Source organism: Lissotriton helveticus, chromosome 9, assembly GCF_964261635.1.
Source record: "Lissotriton helveticus chromosome 9, aLisHel1.1, whole genome shotgun sequence".
In the NCBI taxonomy this organism is placed as follows: domain Eukaryota; kingdom Metazoa; phylum Chordata; class Amphibia; order Caudata; family Salamandridae; genus Lissotriton; species Lissotriton helveticus.
In genome coordinates this window covers 813,044,728-813,065,700 of record NC_136070.1, presented here as the reverse complement: position 1 = coordinate 813,065,700, position 20,973 = coordinate 813,044,728, and the positions used below count along the sequence as shown (strand labels likewise).

The 20,973-nt window shown below is 43.0% G+C and overlaps 1 protein-coding gene across 1 annotated transcript in view; it reads right to left on the bottom strand.

The window, feature by feature from the left end:
* Positions 1–20,973, bottom strand: part of LOC144783294 (uncharacterized) — a 688,842-nt gene that overhangs the window by 657,189 nt on the left and 10,680 nt on the right. Inside the window, exons 2-3 of the mRNA XM_078662344.1 lie at positions 18,755–18,886; positions 5,656–5,787 (exon numbers count right to left, since the gene is read on the bottom strand). Coding sequence (XP_078518470.1) covers positions 5,656–5,787; positions 18,755–18,886 — 264 coding nt within the window. The remainder of the gene's footprint in view (positions 1–5,655; positions 5,788–18,754; positions 18,887–20,973) is intronic.

Here is a 20,973-nt window from a genome sequence, read left to right as displayed (position 1 = left end):
GTATAAGTATTAATATAACAATAGAACAACTTACTGGGGCCAGCAGAAGAGCCTGCAAGGGACTGAGCCTCCCCACCTTCTGCCACCAGAGTCTCTGTCGCCGCCGCCGCCTTGCCCCTGGGAGGTCCTGGTGATCATGAAATAATGAAACACAACATGGATGATTGTTTTTTTGGAAATATTTGATTTCTTTGTACTCAATCTAAAATTATGTCGGGGAAACAAATTAACATCAATTGCATCTGATCTGGTCAACTAGGAGGATAGTAGTACAGTATTGCAGGATTCACAGACCATCTAATAGGAAAGTTATGTAATTCACTAACTACATCAACAACAAAAAGATTCTAATACGACTGCCATCACTCAGCAGCACGAGACGTCGCGTGACAGACACAGTCCGTCATCATGATTGCAGACCACTAACAAATGTCCTATAACAAGTAAAAAATAATAAACTCAACGTATCAATCCACCACTATCTCATCAAAGTGGCAGCAGCAGCAGTACAAAGAAGGACTAGACTTGAGTCTATCACTAAAAAGTTGCAAACAAGTAAGCATAGTAGCAACGCCAATAACCAGGCGAGCACCTGTAATGACAGAAGCTATTTAAACATTAATTTACCTGCAATGTAATCGAATCAGCAGCATTCGTACTATTCAGGAAAAAAATAGATTAGCAATGTAGCAAAGCAGAAGGAAAAAAAGTAGTCATTAAATAGCTACTTACCAAGGCCAGGGATCTCCACACCGAGCAGGTCGACCATGTCATGCTCCCGGTCCAAGATGTCACTGGTGCATCACTTGCTGGTAGGTGCGCCGGACCCCAGACTCCTTGTACATGCGCCGGCACCCCTTCTCCCACAGCTGGCGACGCTCCCGGAGGCTGTAACCGGAAGCAATCCGCCCACCTGCTGCCACGGTTTTAGGGAGGTGGACTTGCATAAACACCATCAAGGCGGCCACCTCCACCGCGGAGAAGATCTCCCTAGTCTGGACTTCCTCGCCCCTCAAACGCCCACAAGGGAGCCGGGTACGGGGTGCTGGGCCCTTCCCCTTGCCCTTGTCGCCTCCCTTAGCCATGGTCCTGGCCACAAGAAGAAGGAAAGAAGAATAGGTGTGAAACAAAATAAGAGAGAGAGCGAAAGAAATAAAGTAGGTAATAAAGTAACAAAAAGTTAAAAAAAACACAAAATATAGATGTAGGAAATTGAAGAGAGATAATAAGCAAAAAAAGACAAAAAAAGTTCAGAAAAACATAGGATTACGAAGATGTGAGATAGATAGAAAGGTAGCATGCCCAAAACCATAGCAGTGAATGAAAAACAAGATGGCCGCACCCGTAGAGGACCGCGTAGGTAAGTTTGCACGATATTTTCCCCGCGAGCACGCAAAAACGCCCATGAACACGTAATTGCGCGCCGCATACATCGCGAGCATGCAACAAGCGCCCGGAAACGGAAACACGTCACGCAAACAAGATGGCCGCGCCCATACACAACCGCATGGGCAACCTCGGGGACGGTGCGCTGCAAGCGGTCCGCGAATAAGCAAAAAACTGCGTGAACACGCAAAAAAAAAGAAATCAGCAAATTCGCACGAATTTACGGATTGCAAGTTCGATTTTGCACGAATACGCGCCCCTCGAATCTCGCGAAATGGCAGAAAAATGGCTTTTGGAAAACTGAAAGCACTTAGCAGGTGCAAAAGTTCAAGCTAATTTGTAACCATTCCCTGTAGTGCTTCCTGAGGGGCCCCTCCAGAGTTCAGTTGCCTACTTGCAACTATTCGCTGACCCTGACCCTGAACCTCAAAGCAGGGTCAGTGATGAACCAGAGGGTGGCAGGGATGAAGCAGAGGGTGGCAGGGATGAACCAGAGGGTGGCAGTGCTGAACCAGAGGGTGGCAGTGATGAACCAGAGGGTGGCAGGGATGAACCAGAGGGTGGCAGGGATGAAGCAGAGGGTGACAGTGCTGTACCAGAGGGTGGCAGGGGTGAACCAGAGGGTGGCAGGGATGAACCAGAGGGTGGCACTGGTGAACCAGAGGGTGCTGTGATGAACCAGAGGGCGGCAGTGCTGAACCAGAGGGTGGCAGTGATGAACCAGAGGGTGGCAGGGATGAAGCAGAGGGTGGCAGTGCTGAACCAGAGGGTGGCAGGGATGAACCAGAGGGTGGCAGGGATGAACCAGAGGGTGGCAGTGATGAACGAGAGGGTGGCAGGGCTGAACCAGAGGGTGGCAGTGATGAACGAGAGGGTGGCAGGGATGAAGCAGAGGGTGCTGTGATGAACCAGAGGGTGGCAGTGCTGAACCAGAGGGTGGCAGTGATGAACCAGAGGGTGGCAGGGATGAACCAGAGGGTGGGAGGGATGAACCAGAGGGTGGCAGTGCTGAACCAGAGGGTGGCAGTGATGAACCAGAGGGTGGCAGGGATGAACCAGAGGGTGGCAGGGATGAAGCAGAGGGTGACAGTCCTGTACCAGAGGGTGGCAGGGATGAAGCAGAGGGTGACAGTAGCTTGTCTTATGATCCAAGGTCCTGAAGAAAGCTGGGGAAGCGCCCCATTAGCTGAAACATGTCGACCGCTATGCACTGCGCCATAAGGTAGTCTTACTACTAGGCATGCTTTTAACTTTTGACACACTGACTCTACGATATTCTTAGTCTATGTAGTCAATTTTACTTTCACCTTCACCAGAGCACTGCACTTCTATTCATTCCAAACTTAGCACAGACAATATGGCTAAGACTATGGACATTCACTCACGCACCGGCAATACATGGTCGGATGTGGTGTTCGAATGATCAACAAACTCCCACATGATGATAACTCCACCACAATGGTGGGCTGAGGGGAATTGTTCAAGCCTATTTCTTCGACAGCATTCGCTCATACACACGTTCTACTGCTTCACAGTCTTGATATAGCGACACACCATCCCATAGACCTGGTCTGTTCTTGTATGTGTCTGTTGTCCTGACAGTGCTGTACCAGAGAGTGGCAGGGGTGAACCAGAGGGTGGCAGGGATGAACCAGAGGGTGGCAGTGCTGAACCAGAGGGTGGCAGTGATGAACCAGAGGGTGGCAGGGATGAACCAGAGGGTGGCAGGGATGAAGCAGAGGGTGACAGTGCTGTACCAGAGAGTGGCAGGGGTGAACCAGAGGGTGGCAGGGATGAACCAGAGGGTGGCAGTGCTGAACCAGAGGGTGGCAGTGATAAACCAGAGGGTGGAAGGGATGAACCAGAGGGTGGCAGGGATGAAGCAGAGGGTGACAATGCTGTACCAGAGGGTGGCAGGGATGAAGCAGAGGGTGACAGTGCTGTACCAGAGAGTGGCAGGGGTGAACCAGAGGGTGGCAGGGATGAACCAGAGGGTGGCACTAGTGAACCAGAGGGTGCTGTGATGAACCAGAGGGTGGCAGTGCTGAACCAGAGGGTGGCAGTGATGAGCTAGAGGGTGGCAGGGATGAACCAGAGGGTGGCAGGGATGAAGCAGAGGGTGACAGTGCTGTACCAGAGGGTGGCAGGGGTGAACCAGAGGTGCTGTGATGAACCAGAGGGTGCTGTGATGAACCAGAGGGTGGCAGTAGTGAGTGCTGAACCTGAGGGTGGCAGGGTGAACCAGAGGGTGCTGTGATGAACCAGAGGGTGGCAGTGCTGAACCAGAGGGTGGCCGTGATGAACCAGAGGGTGGCAGGGATGAACCAGAGGGTGGCAGGGATGAACCAGAGGGTGGCACTGGTGAACCAGAGGGTGCTGTGATGAACCAGAGGGTGGCAGTAGTGAGTACTGAACCTGAGGGTGGCAGGGGTGAACCAGAGGGTGGCAGTGATGAACCAGAGGGTGGCAGTGGTGAACCAGAGGGTGTCAGTGAACCAGAGGGTGGCAGTTTAAACCAGAGGGTGCTGTGCCCACATACACAACCGCATAGGTAACTTCGCAATGCAAGCGGCCCGCGAACACGCAAAAAGCCCGCAAACACGCAAAAAACTAAAAATTTGCAATTTTGCACGAATTCGCGAATTATGCGGATCGCGAATCCGCTTTCGCATGATTTCGCGGACCGCGATTTCGCTGATTTCGCCCATACAGACAAAATACTACTTAGCCCCTTCTGTGAAGCCCTCAGTTAGAACCTCAGTGATTTGTTCTCAGCATAAGTGCCTTTCTTGGAGCAAAAGTGGGATTAATATACTGATGTGGATATCCAACAAAGGATATCTTTCTTGCAGACAGTGGTTAATTGTTAAGTGCAATTGTAATTACAACACAGATGCAAATTTCCAAGCAAGGATATCTTTATTGCAGATGGCTGATACTCATTATTTTCTATATGAAAGGGCTTTGAATACAATTGTCTCCAGAGATTTTTACTGGCTGGGCCTTAAATTGAATCTGTGTAAGTTGACAGCCCAGTGGACAAAGTTAACTTTAACTCCAGTTTTTAGTGAGATGACAATAAGTTGCTGATGACACACAGAGTGGTCCTAATGTGCAGCAAATTCTTTGAAGAATATTGACATTTTGGACCTTTTTGCTATTTGTTATTTATGGATTGAAGGCCCACTACAAGAGCAGATATCATGAGACCCTACAGAAATGACTACCTCCAGGTTCTTTGGGATAAGAGATCCAGATGCAAAAATGTCTGCTGCATCGTGTGTCACAAGAGTCTAGATCCTTCATATTTTTACCACTGTGACAATTTCATAGAGTCCGAATTAGTCATTATAACTCTGTGCTTTCCTAGAGAATAGCAATTTGATATATCAGGAAAAAGGTGGGCTTTTGACTCATGCATATTACGGCAACTTATACTATCCTGAAATAATGAAGTTGTCAGCACCAATGTCACAAACTGGCAGTTCAAAACCTGTTGATCTTATCGAATACTCCAGTTTTTCAAAATAACTCCAGATTGATGACTAGTTGCAAGTGAAGATTATCTTAATGGAGGAATAAAAAACTCAATGGATTACCCATGATGCTTTTTATTAAACCATAACCTTGATGCAAAGAAAAAGAAGGCAGGTGGGACTTCGCAAAGTTGTGGTAAATCGGGGAAACAAACGGGCAAACCCTGCTTTTTATCTTTTGACTTATTCACACAATGCCCTCTTCCAAGAGTTACCAGCTATCCCTACACAGGAAGACGGGTGCAAAAATTGATGATGTCACTGGACTTTTCAAAGATTATACGGAAAACTAAACAATACAGCTTGCTTTGTAGGAATAGTCGACATCAATAGCCGCCACCATTACATGACATTTGGCTAATAATCACTACAAAGTAAGCATTAAATTGAAAAAATGAGGGGCATTAAATGTGTCTCGCAGTGAACACTTCTCTTGAAGTAAAAATTAAAGAATACAAACAGGTGCTTTAGATGACATTTTATTATGATATTTCATAATTGTAAACATTGCAGTAATGAATGCCTCCTAATGTCTTACATTTAAAGGCACAACATAAATTCTTTTAAGCTGAGACATATTTTCAGAATCCCTTTCCTCGAACAGGATGCCAATATGCAATGCTGACTGAAAAAGTGGATTTTAATAATAATGTTGTAAACATTTGCGGACCCCTGAATAGGTGTTCAATATTTGGTATTATGAAAATGCATCAATGCAATAGCAAAACAGTACCTGAAGTTGTTGGTCTGGAATATGTAGTATTGGTTTGTCTAGTCATCACAGGCGAGATAGTTGTAGGACTTGTTGTGATGGTGCTTGGTACTGAAGAAATGGTAGTAGCATTTGTCCTAGTATTATTATTACCTGTGTAAAAGAGCAGATTCTTCATGTGTAAAGATTACTTATGTGATCTATACATAAACAAAAATCACAATAAAATCACATTCTGAGATGTAAACTTCTTATCATACACTCTGCACATTCTGGAACTGCCATTGGTGAAAAATCTGCTTATATGAGGATAATGGCTTCAGAACAGCAACTTGACAACTATGTTATGATCTCCCTCAACTTTTGCTGTATTGCAGGTTCAAATGTAGATTGGATGGGCTTTCAGATGTTTTTTATCTTGTGACATAATTTGTTTGGCATTCTTCACCTAAACAGGTATTCAAAGATACAGGACAGCCATAAACTTGCTAATCTACACTTCAATGGTACCATAAGTGGTTCTGCAACACTTAATGCTTACTTGAAACATTTGTCTTCCGGATAGAACATTTAATTTTTATTAAGCTGCTAGTCAGTCAAAATATCTTTATTCGGTTCAAGGAACCATAAAAGAGAACAAAACATAAAATATTCAAGCAAATCCAGCATAAAGTGTGTTCATAATTATAAGGTGCCAGTTTTGACAGGGTCGCATTCCTACATAACTAGATACAATACAAATTTAGATAACAATCCATGCAGTACATAAAAGAACACGTTCTTTAAAAAACCATTGTGATATTATACATGGATGTAAACTACTAGATCATAGGGAAAATCATTTATACAAATGTATAAACTTCAGACTAAAGTGCAAGTGCCATCCAATCACATGAAATACAATCAGTGAATGGGATTCAAGAAATTTGGTTGCATTTTTTACACCAAGGTTAAAAAACTGATAAAAAACATTATTTATAAAAGTATAAATACTATGAATTTTAAAAGGTAGAGTTTAAAAGAGTTTTCTAGTGTATTAAGACCAAGATCCTACTGATAATTTCTGACCACTCTTCATTCTCATGTAATTGGCAGAAAGTAAAAATCTAGAGACTACAAACACAACAAGCTGGTTATTATCAGTTTTCAGGATACGCATCATTTCCATGTGCCTTCTCACACCCAACTTTCTTCCTAATGGTGCAATCCATTTCTGTCTAGCTTGCTTGTAAGTAGGACAGAATAGAAGAACATGGGCTATGCTTTCCCTTGTTGACAGCTGGCACATTGTGCACTTGCTATCTTTCCCTTCATTACAAGCAAGTCCCCACCTGGCCATAAAGGATCTGACTAAAAGGGTCCCGTACCTTAGTTTTAGGTACAATAACTTTGCAAGTTGAGGTTCTATTTGATCAAGGAAAACCTAAAAACAAGGGACAGGTTTACCCATCAGGTAATTGTTAGTTAATCCGCCAGCACTACTGTTCGACACAGTTTTTAAAACAGCATGGTTCCAAAAGACCCTCTTAAGTTCCATTTTTGAACTAAGGGTCAGGTTTCTGGGTGGAACCAAAACTCACTAAGCCCTAAATCTGTTAACCACCTGCGCACATTAATCAGCCAAGGGAAAGATACATGTGTATCTAATGCAATTAGTTCTTTCAGTGCCATTCTGTACATAAGAAGTTCTTCAGTAGCCCATAACCTGACCCAATAAAGTAGGGTCATCAGTACCGCTCGGTCTCTATACGTTTTAATCCTAGATCATATGTGAACGGGATCATCGGGGTGTTTTGGGGCAAGGGGATCAGTGCTTGTAAGATCCTATTTTCCCCGTGACCAATGTAGTTATTTGCTCTCCACCCCACAGTTCGGACCCATAAAGAGCGGCAGTTTGAGCCTTTGATTTATATACCTCCAATGCCGGAGTAATAGACTTGGTATGAGTGGCATGGAGTTTTTTCTGTATGGGCACCGAATTCTACGTTAAAACAATTCCTGACTTCTTAATATGAGGGCGCCATGAGAGCTTCGAGTCTAGGGTCACGCCTAGATAAACAAAATTGTGAACCCGCTCTATTGCAGCATCGTTGAGTGTGATGTTACTTTTAAAAATGTTATGGGGCCTAATGCACATATACTTAGTTTTTGAAGGATTTATTTCCAGGCCCTTAGTTGTGCAGTACCCCTCCAGCTTGTTTAGAAGATTCTGGAGCCCCCTAGAAGTCTGGGAAAGCAAGATGGTATCATCCGCAAAGGTAAGGGCGCAAACATGAGAATCACCTAGTTTAGGCGAATCATGTTTTGAATTCAGTAGGGAGCCTACCATATCATTAATGTAAAGGAGGAAGAGGGTTGGCGCCAGGACACATCCCTGGCGCACAACTCTCTACACCGGGATCTCCTCAGTTAATTCCCCACCTGTCCCCCCGCTGACTTTTGCATAGTTATTTTCATGAAGTCCTATCAGTTGCACCAGGATGTTTGTGGGGACACCTTGTTTTAACAAATTATCCCAAAGTAAATCTCTTGGAACTAGGTCAAATGCGGCCTTAAAATCGATAAAGCCACGTAAAACTGCCTGATCTTATTTTAGTATATTTCCAGGCAATGGTTAACAGTCTGAACACCTGATCGATGGTGCAGATTCTTTTTCTAAACCCAGCCTGGTAGGGGGACAATATGTCACTCTCTGTTAACCAATCATTTAAAGTTTCCAGGAGGTGCTTTGCACATATTTTTTGGGTGATATCTATCAGGCTGATCGGCCTGTAGTTGGCTGGATTGTCTCTACACCCCTTCTTGTGTATAGGGACAATCACCGCCCCCTTCCATGAAGCAGGGATGGGTTGACCACTGCTTATCGCATTACACAGTAGATTCATATACGGTGCCCATACATTTGGATCATGTTTAAAAAGGTTCCCCGGTATACTATCAGGCCCAGGGGCTTTCGATGCCTTGATAAATGCTATTGCCTGCCTAGTTTCTGAGATAGCAAAAGATATTGGGACAACCTAATTCGATTCTAGCAGTTCTCTGATTGGGCTTGGATTCTGACAGGGTCACAACTCCTCTGGTGCATATAACTTTGCAAAGTGATTAAACCAAGTAGTGGGAGCCAGGTGATAATCCTGGGCAGCCTTACTATATTTAGTGCCATTTGCGATGATCCGCCAGAATAGTGAATGATCTCTCGCCCTTGCTGCAGCTAATAAATCTTCCCATCCAGCATCCTCCCAGCATTTACGCTCTTTCCTTAAGATCTGGTTATAACTATTCCTTGCTTGCCTAATTAAAACTGGTTCTTTGGTGCGCAAGGTTCTAATTAGAGCTTTTTTAGCAGTTCTACACGTATCATTAAACCAGGGATTTACTAAGTTAAACTTATTCTTAGGGGAAAGTTTCCCTGTTGCAGATCTGGTAAGTAGTGGTTCAATTTTTACCACTAACATAGAGTGAATTTGAGTAATTAAGATAGGATCTGTGGCCTCATTTGAGAGGAAGAAAGATAAAAGATCGCTAAAAATATTATATATGGCAGTCAGAGGTTCGATATTCCCTAAAATTGTTGGCCATCTTAGGGCCCTCTTGTTATTACAGAACATAGGCTGGGGACCCTGCATTCCAGCACAATGTTGGGGTTGGATATGTGTGACTTCTAGCTTTAGACTAAGGGGGAAGTGGTCACTCTCCCTTCTATCCTCTACTCTAAAATCAATTACATGTCCCCAATATGTAGCACTTATCATGATATAATCTATTGGGAAAAATGCTTTTCCCCTGATGAAGGTATTTGCTCGCTCAGTATCAGATGGACAACTGCCATTACATGCCCGCAAACCTTTTTCTATGGTGAAATTAAAAATCTGGAGAGCTGAGGCAGTGCACCTAGCTAAATTTATGGTGTTTAACTGTGGGATACCTAATACTTGATCTTCTTCCTCAGTAACAGATGACATACCCCGCAGGGGTTCATAGCAACAATTAAAGTCACCTCCGATTAGGATAGGACCATCATTTGTAATAGAATCAATAGACCCGGCTAGCTGCGTGATTAGCAGAGTTTCCTTCACTAGGTCACATGGTCTTACATATATATTGAGAAGTAGGAAAATAGATTTATTTGCATGTTTTAACCGTAATCCCTGGATGTTATCCGATCCTGTCCGTACTTCATCTATTTCAACATCTAGTTGGTTCCTAATCCAAATTAGGAGACCACCAGAAGGTCTACCCTTATTGTGGTGGGTTGCTGCAATACTAAATGTCCGATACCCCACTTTAAATATTGGTTCCAAAGCCCACGTCTCCTGGAAAAGGCATATATCAAATTTGTCCATATATAATTGCCAATCTGGTTCCAGTACTTTTTTAGCTAGGCCAGCTATATTCCAGGACACAATATTAAGATTGCTTTTTATAGGTGCACTGTCGCTTACCGTGATCTGATCAGTTTCTGTAGTGGAATTAAGGTTGGCGGGAGGAACAGTAGTCCCTGCAGGTCCCTCATATGAATTTTCCTTAGCGGGTGTTGATCCCTGTAGGGACCCCCAGTGAATGCACTGAACCCGATAATTTGGCAATGTCAAGTTAGGGGGCTCACTTAGTCAATCCACTAGACCAGGATCACTTTGGGGAGTCAGAGCGGTTACTGGGTTAGCTATGATAACCACTGTGGGAATGGGACTTAGCCTAGGGCCAGTATTAGACGCTACAGTTTTGTTTTGCCTAATCCCCATCTTTGAATCAAAAGAACCATGTGTTCTCATGTTGAAAGCTATCAAATTCTCTGCCATTAACCTCGAATGAAAGGTTACCCTAATATCGTCTAGGTCTCCCCCTTCTTGTTTTTGCAAGTCCTCAGATTTGCGATCAGATTTAATTATGGAGAGGCAATGACGTTTAGACCTTATCCAGTGAATAACCTTATTTGACAGTGAATCCATATCCTCCTTAGTTCCCGGCTTCAATCGAGGGGTGTTAGTTAGAAAGACATGTGATTGGGTCCGTACCTTATACAAAGGGATGAGAAGATCCCTGTTTTGAAGCTTGGGGGGGAGCTCCTGGTACTCATCTTTTTTGCAGTTGTTCCATTCACGGACACTCGGCCTAAGGTCACAGATGGCCTGGTATCAGTTGTCGCTTTTCTCTGGTTGTTCTCTTGTGCACGTGCATACCCACATAAGCTAACAGGTGGTATACTATCAGGGGTCCTTCTCATATGGAAAGGAATTTGCTCTCGTCTAGCTCGCCTAAGCTGTTCCGGGTGAGCTAGTGGTAGGGGACCTAGATTTTGTTGGCGGCCACTTCTGTGGTTGGTGTTACAGGGCCCTTGGTTACTGCGAGTCTGGGGGTTAGCCAAACAGTTAGTTGATGTGAGCACTCAGTTGGTTTGCTACCATTGTTTTCAGTACTTGGCTCGCATTAGGTTAACCCGTGGGGATGAAAAATAGGGCCTCTCTCGTTTAACTGGATGTTGTTAGTAAGCATTTCTATCATCTTTTTAATCACGGTGACCTCCTCCTTTACCTTTGTTAGTTTGAGGGTCAGCGCGATTATCAAACTATGGGTTTGGGTAGGATCAGGATACTGAGGGGGAGGTAATGCCGAATGGTTCTCCAAACTCCTATTAGGTGTTTGTCCCCCCACATGATGGTGCTCTGGGCATATCTCTAAGTGTTTGGCTAGGACAGAGAATCTATTTGAACATTCAACTGTTACAATTTTATCTACAGTATCAGTGCTTGTGAGCTGATTATGTACAAGATCATTGTTTAGAACATCAGGGTTACGTGTTAGGGCCAATGGCTTTTGTAGCAGGGGCGCTGTCGTTATGGGAGGGTTTACTTTTTCTGCTGGCCGATGAACAATAACTTCATTACTAGTAATGATTTCCTTACTTGGGGACTTGTTCTTCTTATTATAATAAGATGAAATATTGTTTCTGCCTTTAGATATGTGCCCCCTGCCATCTGCTAAAATGTTCTCTACCTCCTCTATGAGATTATCAATATCTGCCAATGTACAATTATCAGCTGCGGATTTTGTCGATTTATGAGTCCTTGCAATTTTTTCCCTACCGGTAGTTACTTCTGCAGCTTTTCTCTTCCCCATCTCTGGTAGACTCCCTTGGAGAAGAAATCAATCTAAAATGGAAGTATGAGAGATCAGACCCACAAAACCCTCAGCCTCTACTGCCTACTACAACCTCTACTGCCTACTACAACTCGCGGCACCCAACGAGACACAATCAAGGTTTTAGAGGGTAGCTAACAAATACACGCAGATAGTTATACCCTAGTGAATTAATTTCTAAGCAGCTATCCTCAGAGTAGAGCTGTATTGTTCACCACTTATCCCAAAGTGGACTAAGCAACATTTAATAGTAGTCTTCGGGGTACATAAAGTCAACCACGATAAATAAAGTTCCCAAATGGCGGAAGTCACACAGTGCAATATAGCAGTTCTCTTACCAGTCAAAGGCTTCAGGAAGCAAAACAAGAGCCAAGGATTAAATTCAAGAGGGTTGGCCCAGTCCAGTCTAATTCGGGCTTAGACGGGCCCGACCTTGTCCCTGGCTTCGCCCGGGCACGCCCGCGCGCGTCCCTCGCTGCGTGAGGGCTGGGCCGGCTTTGAAGGCCTCCGGCGCCCTCTGATGACACGGTGTGACAGCGCCTCGCGCAGCACCCTGGGAGTTGTAGGCACGGGGGCTGCGGGCACGTTTTGGATGCTGGCCGCTCCCCTCAAGGCGGTGAAGGAAGAAGCAACAGGCAGCTGGTGGCAGGTAGAAAGCGGTGGCCGTTTCCCTCACGGCTATGGACACAGGTGTCAGCGCGGCACGCGCTGCGTGAGGGCCGGGCCGGCTTTGAAGGCCTACGGCACCCTCTGATGACGTGGTGTGAAAGCGCCTCACGCAGCCCCCTGGGAGTTGTAGGCACGCGTGCTGCTGGCGTGTTTTGGATGCTGACCGTTCCCCTCACGGCGGCGAAGGAAGAAGCAACAGGCAGCTGGTGGCAGGTAGAAAGCGGTGGCGGTTCCCCTCACGGCTATGGACACAGGTGTCAGCTGCTAGTGTTTTTGTTATGTCACAGGTGTTTTTCTTCTCTGTCTGTGACCCCTGTTTGATACTCCTGCTGCTGATGTTCTGATCCAGGGACCAGATGAGATGAGTGAGAAGTCTGTTAAATATTGAAAGTCAGCAAATTGGGCATTTGCCCCACAAAGCTTTCAACAATGCAGGGGATGTGAAAGGTTCTTAAGATGCTGCAGATCTTAGGAAGAAAACTCAAATTGGACCATAATATTTGTTATACCTCCACCAATTCATTGATTTCTGGCTTGCACGAGTTTCCTTAATGACAAATGTCGGTCTCTAATTGTAATATATTATCAATAGTAAAACTACTCATTGCCGTAGTGATTTTAAACATTGACTAAAGGTCAGAAATGATTGAGAGTTTCCACATGGAAAAGGACCCACTTGGCATATATATGTAAGAATAAAAACTTCATGATGTATAACTTACAGGTAGATGCATTTTTACGAGCGCAAACAGTGCGAATCGCAAAATTCGGCCGTTTGCGCCCGCAAAAATGGCATTTGAGATGCATCAAGGGTTCATGCACTAGCAATTTAAGAATTCGCAAATAATTGCGAGTTCTCAAATTGCGATTGCAGTTAAGGAATCGCAATTTGCGATTCCTTAAATGCAATGCATGAACCATTCCAAAGATTGCAAATTCGCAATCTGGGGTCGCTATTTACCGCGAATTCATACTACGTGGTAAATAGCAAAAACTTAGAAATATACACTTTAGTGTATTTTTCTAAGTTGTATATTACACACACACATGTCCTTGGGACATGTGTGTGCGCAACACCAGTGAACATTACCATTTCAGGGGTGTCCTTTGGACACCCGTGTAAGAATAACAGGAGGGGACCCATAGACCACGTTGGGATGGGTATATACTGTAAATTAGAACAATTCCCAACAGGTATCAATTAGAGGACAGTTTCAAAGGTGTATGCAATATGCATTACAAAAATGAACAGAAAGGAGTCTCTGCAGTTTTTTGAAAAGGGTATTATTCACCACTTTAAGGGCAAGGCGGGTCTATAGCATAGTAATACAGTTAAGCAGCACTGTACAGATCAAATTGTGTGACAACCCGGTAGCACTTGGTGAAAAGTGATATATACACAGATATATACAGTGGGTGATAGTGATAGTGCAAGTGCTGGGGTGAAACAGCGTGGTCGGCGCGTTGTGACAATTAGTGAAATTTATTAAAAGTAGTGGCTCCAAGGATCAAGTTGTAATCACTTAAAACAAGAATAGATAAGTTTTTTCAGGAGTACAAAACATAATGGGCGCCATAGAATTTAAGCTGTGTGGTCGACGGCGTTTCGATCCCCGTCAGTCGGGATCGTCATCAGGACTGGGTTGTCGATGAAACAGTGATGGCCACCCAAGGCAGAGTAGCAAGGGTGGTAATACGGGAGTTCCGTACTGGGTGCGCGGCTGAACGGCAATTCGGAGGGCTTGGTTCAGCGGGAGCAGCCGGCGTCTGAAAGAATCCGGGCAAAGGGGCGATGAAGACTATCGCAAAGCGCTGGTGCTCACAATGAATGCAGGAGCATTTTTGTAATGCATATTGCATACACCTTTGAAACTGTCCTCTAATTGATACCTGTTGGGAATTGTTCTAATTTACTTTGGACACCCTGGCACCCTTGAAATTGCGGCACATTTGCGATTCGCTAATTGCTAATCGCAAATAAGGAATGACTCCCCATTCATTCGGGAAAGCCATTCCTTATTTGGGATTAGCAATTAGTGAATCGCAAATAAGGAATCAGTAGGAATCGCAAATAACATTGCGATTCCTACATGCATCCCGTTTTGCGAGTCTTTAATAGCGAATCCTTAAAATTCGCTATTAAGGATTTGCAAAACATAACTTTGATGCATCTGGGGGCTAGACTGTTATTTTTCGATGCAAGGGGTTCTCTTCCACATGAAATGTTCTCATATTTTCATTTGTCATTTATTGAATACCAATAATCCTTTCAAAAGCTAATAGTAAACATAAAAGTATATAACGAAGCATGTATTGATCATAGAGTAATGATATAGAGTCAGTCGGATGTATGACGTTATAACGCATACTATTACTCCGCAGACCATTACAACGCGACTTTTACTCCGCATACCGTTACAACGCATAGCGCCTTGGGGCGCTGGATAGTGGTAAGTATAATTTTCTATTCCAACACCAGTCCCCGTGGACACTAGGGAAGGTGTTGGATAGAAAATTAAACTTATTCCCTATCCTACAGCGCCCCCCAGCGCAATGCGTTGTAACGGTATGCGGAGTAAAAGTCGCGTTGTAATGGTAGTGAGGAGTAAAAAATGCGTTGTAACACGTGTATACCGAGTCAGTCATCTCCCAACTAACAAGAATTAAAAAACATTTTATGCAGTTTGTTAATTATTCTAATGTGGTGCATTTCACAAGTGAAAAAGTGAAAAGATATTGAAGTAAAAATAAACATTTCATACATTTTTCTAAATTATTTTACTTTACCATATCAGGAGCGATGCCACAGATTCAAGGCCATTTCTTGATATAGCCCAAAAGGGGGTCATTTGTGATGTAAGCTCTTTACATGGACTTCAAAGATTGATATAGTTGTGTTAACATTTCAATCAAAGTGTAACACATTTGTCAATGAAATGTTACTCATACATCGAAGTTCCAGAAAAGGCACACACAAGTAATCTGAAAACATGGCAGCAATGAGTGGAGATGAGTATTTCTCTGGATTGGCCACAGCCCCCTCCATTATCAATAGCGTTAGGTATGTGAAAAGGCATCCTAAGTGAATTCAATACTCCTTATTAGCCTTAAAATCCTTTTGATATATGTCACTCTGCATTCACATAAAAATGGTGTGAGAGGAAAGACCACATGGAAAGTATTACCCTCACTGAGTAACCTATTGTAAGTCTAGAATTGTGGGCTTTCTCTGCATGCTCTAGAATCAAGCAGTGTTTCTGCATGTGGATAAAGGTGGGATTTGCAGATGTACAAAAACTGAGCTTGAGCATGCAACTCCGATAATCAAGTGGATTGAGGTATACTAAATATATAATAAAGCAGTACAGATTTGGTACACCCAGTAACCTGTTGCAGCTGCAAGCTCTTTCAAAACTACTTAGATTCCACAATCTACAAACTTTACAAGTAACAAAAAGGAATCAATTCTCACAATATATAAATAATGTGGAAATCTGTGAACCTGGATCTATTTTCCTTGTACCCTTAAATCCAGGCCACTTAAGCGACAGCAAAAGGAAGACAGTAAAAGTTCATGTTTTCAAATCAAGATCTCACTGTTCTTGGGAAGAGGTACCTAAGGTAGAACATTGCTCTAATACAACTGTTTGACTAAAGCCATCCCCAGGCAAGTGTTCTAAGTATCATTGATATGGAAAGAGTTGGCATGTGTGAAATACGTGTAATTTTGTTTGTGGAAATGCCATGAAATGCAAAGAAACTTGTGTGAATTACAAGTTATTTTGCAAAATTCCAGCTTCAATATTTTGCACTTCTGGTAATGCATTGAAACATTGAAAACAATCAGATATATCTAATGCATTTCCATGAAAAGTTGAAAAGCCAATGTCACTTTGCTTGAGCTAGGCTGGACTAGAAAAGAGTAATGATGATGATATGAAGAGGGGTGATGCTTTTATAATGCTAAGAACTCGGTTATCCTGACTCAGACTGAATTGGAAGCACATAAAGATATCCAGTAGGATGGTTTAACAAAAATCATTTTGTTAGTGATTGATTTATTCAATAAGGTCCTCAGTGAAATATATAAAAAATGTATCCTAGACAAAGATCAATATATATGTAACACTATGTGAAATGGCCCTTTGCTGAGGTGTGCATATCTGACACACACCAAAATCCCCCTTAGCCTCTTCTGTGAAGCCATCAGTTACTACCTCAGTGATTTGTCCTTAGCAAAAGTGCCTTTCTTGGAGATCAAGTGAAATTAATATACTGTTGTGGATATCCAACAAAGGATATCTTTCTTTTAGACAGAGTTTATTTGTTATGTGCAATTGTAATTACATCACCGATACAAATTTCCAAGCAAGGATATCTTTATGGCAGATTGCTTTTTTTTATCATGGAAGTAAAGTTGATACCCAGTATTTTATATATGAAAGGGCTTTGAATGCAATTTTCTCAAGGGATTTTTACTTGGCTGGGCCTAAAATTCAATCTGGGTAAGGTCACAGCCGAGTGGACAAAGTTACTTTTGACTCCAGTTCTTAGAGAGATGACAGTAAGTTGTTGATGACACACAGAGTGGTCCTAATGTGCAGCAAATTCTTTGAAGCATATTGAACATTTTTAACCTTTTGCTATTTGTTATTTATGGATTGAAGGCCCACTACAAGAAAAGATGTCATAAGACCCTACAGAAGTGGATAACTCAAGGTTCTTTGGGATAATAGATCCAGATGCAAAAGCGTCTACTGCATCATGTGTCACAAGAGTCCAGATCCTTCAGTTTTTTTTGCCACTGTGACAATTTCATAGGGATGTATGATGTTACAACGCATACTTTTACAACGCATACCATTACAACACATTTTTTACAACGCAACATCCATTACAATGCATGCCATTACAATGAATTTTTAAAAACTACCTTTACAATGCATTCCATTACAATGCATACTACCTTTACAATGCATACCATTACAACGCATACCATTACATTGCATGTATGGTAAGTATTGGATTGTGTAGGGGTAAAAATTACTATTTTAACTCCAGGGGGTGCAACAGTAGGGTAAGTGTTGGATAGTGTAGGGGTAAAAATTACTATTCTAACTCCAGGCGGTGCAACAGTAGGGTAAGTGTTGGATAGTGTAAGGGTACTATGCGTTGTGATGGTATGCATTGTAATGGTATGCATTGTAATGACTGTGTTGTAATGACATGCGTTGTAGTGGTATGCGTTGTAGTGTCATGCGTTGTAATGGTTGCGTTGCAATGGCATGCGTTGTAATAGATGTTGCATTGTAAAAGTTTTGTTGTAATGGTAGTGTGTTGTAAAAGTTGTGTTGTAAAGGTTGTTCCCCTTTCATAGAGTCCAAATTAGTCATTAAAACTCTGTGCTTTCTTAGAGTATAGAAATTTAATATAAAGCAAAAAGGTGGTCATTTGACTAACACGTATCATAGCAACTTAGGCAATATATGAGTTCCTAATGAAGTTGTCAGCACCTCTGTCACAAACTCACTGTTCAAAACCTGTGGATCTTATGGAATACTCAAGTTTTTTAAAATAACCCCAGATTGATGACCAGTTGCAAGTGAAGATTATCTTAATGGAGGAATAAAAAACTCAATGGATTACCCATGATGCTTTTATAAGACCATAACCTTAAGCAAAGAAAAAGAAGGCAGCAGGAGGTGGGACTTCGCAAAGTTGTGGTAAATCAGGGAAACAAATGTGCAAACCCTGCTTTTTATCTTTTGACTTATTCAGACATTGCCCTCTTTGAAGAGTTACCAGCTTTACCTACACAGGAAGACATGTGCAAAAATTGATGACGTCACTGGACTTTTCAAAGATAATACGGAAAATTAAACAATACGGCTTGCTTTGTAGGAATAATCGACATCAATAGCCGCCGCCATTACATGACATTTGCCTAATAATCACTACAAATTACATTGAAAAAATGAGGGGCATCAAATGTGTCTGGCAGTGAATACTTCTCTTGAAGTAAGAATTTAAGAATACAAATAGGTGCATTAGATGAAATTATAATATAATATTTCATAATTGCAAACATTGCAGTAATGGATGCCTCCACATGTCTTACATTTAAAGGCAAAAAATAAATTATTTTAAGCTGAGAAATGTTTTCAGTATCCCTTTCTTTCAACAGGATGCCAATATGAAATGCTGACTGAAAAAGTGGATTTTAATAATAATGTTGTAAACATTTGCGGACCCCTGAATAGGTGTTCAATAATTGGTATTATGAAAATGCATCAATACAATAGCAAAGCAGTACCTGAAGTTGTTGGGCTGGAATATGTAGTATTGGTTTGACTTGTCATCACGGGCGAGATAGTTGTAGGACTTGTTGTGATGGTGCTTGGTTCTGAAGTAATGGTAGTAGCATTTGTCCTAGTGTTATCATTACCTGTGTGAAAGAGCAGATACTTCATGTGTAAAGATTACTTATGTGATCTAAACATAAAAAACAATCAAAATAAAATCACATTCTGAGATGTAAACTTCTTATCATACACTCTGCACATTCTGGAACTGCCATTGTTGAAAAATCTGCTTTTATGAGGATAACTGCTGCAGAACAGCACCTTGACAACTATGTTATGATCTCCCTCAACTTTTGCTGTATTGCAGGTTCAAATGTTGTTCAGAAGGGCTTTCAGATGTTTTTTATCTTGTGACATAATTTGTTTGGTATTCTTCACCTAAACAGCTATTCAAAGACACAGGACAGGCATAAACTTTCTAATCTACACTTCAATGGTACCATAAGTGCTTCTGCAACACTTACTGCTTACGTGAAACATTTGCCTTCCGGATAGAAAATTACATTTTTATTAAGCTGCTAGTGTTTTTGTTATATCGCAGGTGTTTTTCTACTCTGTCTATGACCCCTGTTTGATACTCCTGCTGCTGCTGATCTGATCCACAGACCAGATGAGATGAGTGAGAAGTCTGTTAAATATTGAAAGTCAGCAAATTTTGCATTTGCCCCATAAAGCTTTCAACAACGCAGGGGCTGTGAAAGGTTCTTAAGATGCTGCCGATATTAGGAAGAAGACTCAAATTGGACCATAATATTTGTTATACCTCCACCAATTCATTGATTTCTGGCTTGTATGAGATTCCTTAATGACAAATGTCGGTCTAAAATTGTAATATAATATCAATAGTAAAACTACTCTTTGCGGTAGTGCTAGACCTGACACCCTTGGCGTGGTTTTCCCCCATCTTTTTGCCTCTGCCTCCTGTATTTTTGATGCTGTGCTGGATTTCGTTTTTGCTGGTTTAGATGCTTTGGACACTCTGCTACTGCTGATCAGTGACAGAGTGTAAGTGCTCCCTATGTAAATTGTCATATTGATTGGGTATACCTGATTGGCATATTTGTATCACCATGAAGTCCCTAGTAAAGTGCACTGTGTGTGCCAGGGCTGGTGATGACAGATGCTACTAGTGGACCTGCAGCGCAGATTGCGCCACCCACATGAGTAGCCCTAAAATGGTGTCTCAGGCCTGCCAGCGCAGTGCCTGTGTGCAGTCAGTGGACTGCCATGTCCGCCTGGCCAGTGTCCCCACTGGCTGGGCCTAACCCTTCCCTGTCTGTGCACATCAGTCACCCCTATGGAAGGCTCAAGGTACCCCCTGGGCAGGGTGCAGTGTATGGGTAAGGTAGAGCATGTACTAGTGCAGGTCACATGCTCTGGTAGTGAGCAGCAGCCATTTTGTGTGCTCACTGCTGTAAGGTTATCTTGCTCCATAGAATAACATGGGGGAGGCTGGTCCCAATGGATACCAGCCTATCTTCCCATAGGAACAAGATGGGACATAAGTGAATGATATCCCTGAACTCAGAATTTAATAACACATCTTTTAGTAAAGGTTGTTTTTAAATTCTGTGTTTGAGAATAGTACTTTTAGAAAGTGGCTGTTCTCTTGTCTAACCTTTCTGAGTGCCTGGGCCTGCTTGTGGATTGACTGTCTGGTTTGAGGGTGACAGGGGCTGCAGAGCCCCCAGGAGGTTGTCTGAGTCAGCCCGTGGATGAAAGGCTGCATCTGCTGCCAGGGAAGTGGGAGGAGATAGCACCTGGGAGTGAATAGGGCTGTGCCTGCCTGACCACAATGCTGGCTCCACCTCCCGCTGGGCGACTGTCACCTCTGTCCCTGATACTGAAAGAGAGAAGGAAGCCAGGAAAGCCCCAGTGCTCCAGCAACGCCCAGAACTGGTTTAGACCGGGCTCAGTTCCCACTTGCACAAAGACTTCAAAGGACTTCAAATACTTTTAGGGGTATAGGAGAAGGACCCCTGACAACAGAAAATTAGATTCTACAATCAAGAGGAACCTCTGCTGGAAGAAGGACTACTGGAGAACTGAAGGAAGATTGCCTTGCTGTGTGCTCTAAGGGCTGACCTGTTCTGCTGACCAACTGAAGCTGAGGAGAAGAGGGACTTTGCTGTGTGCTGTGACCCTGCTTACTTGATCTCCAAGAGACTTT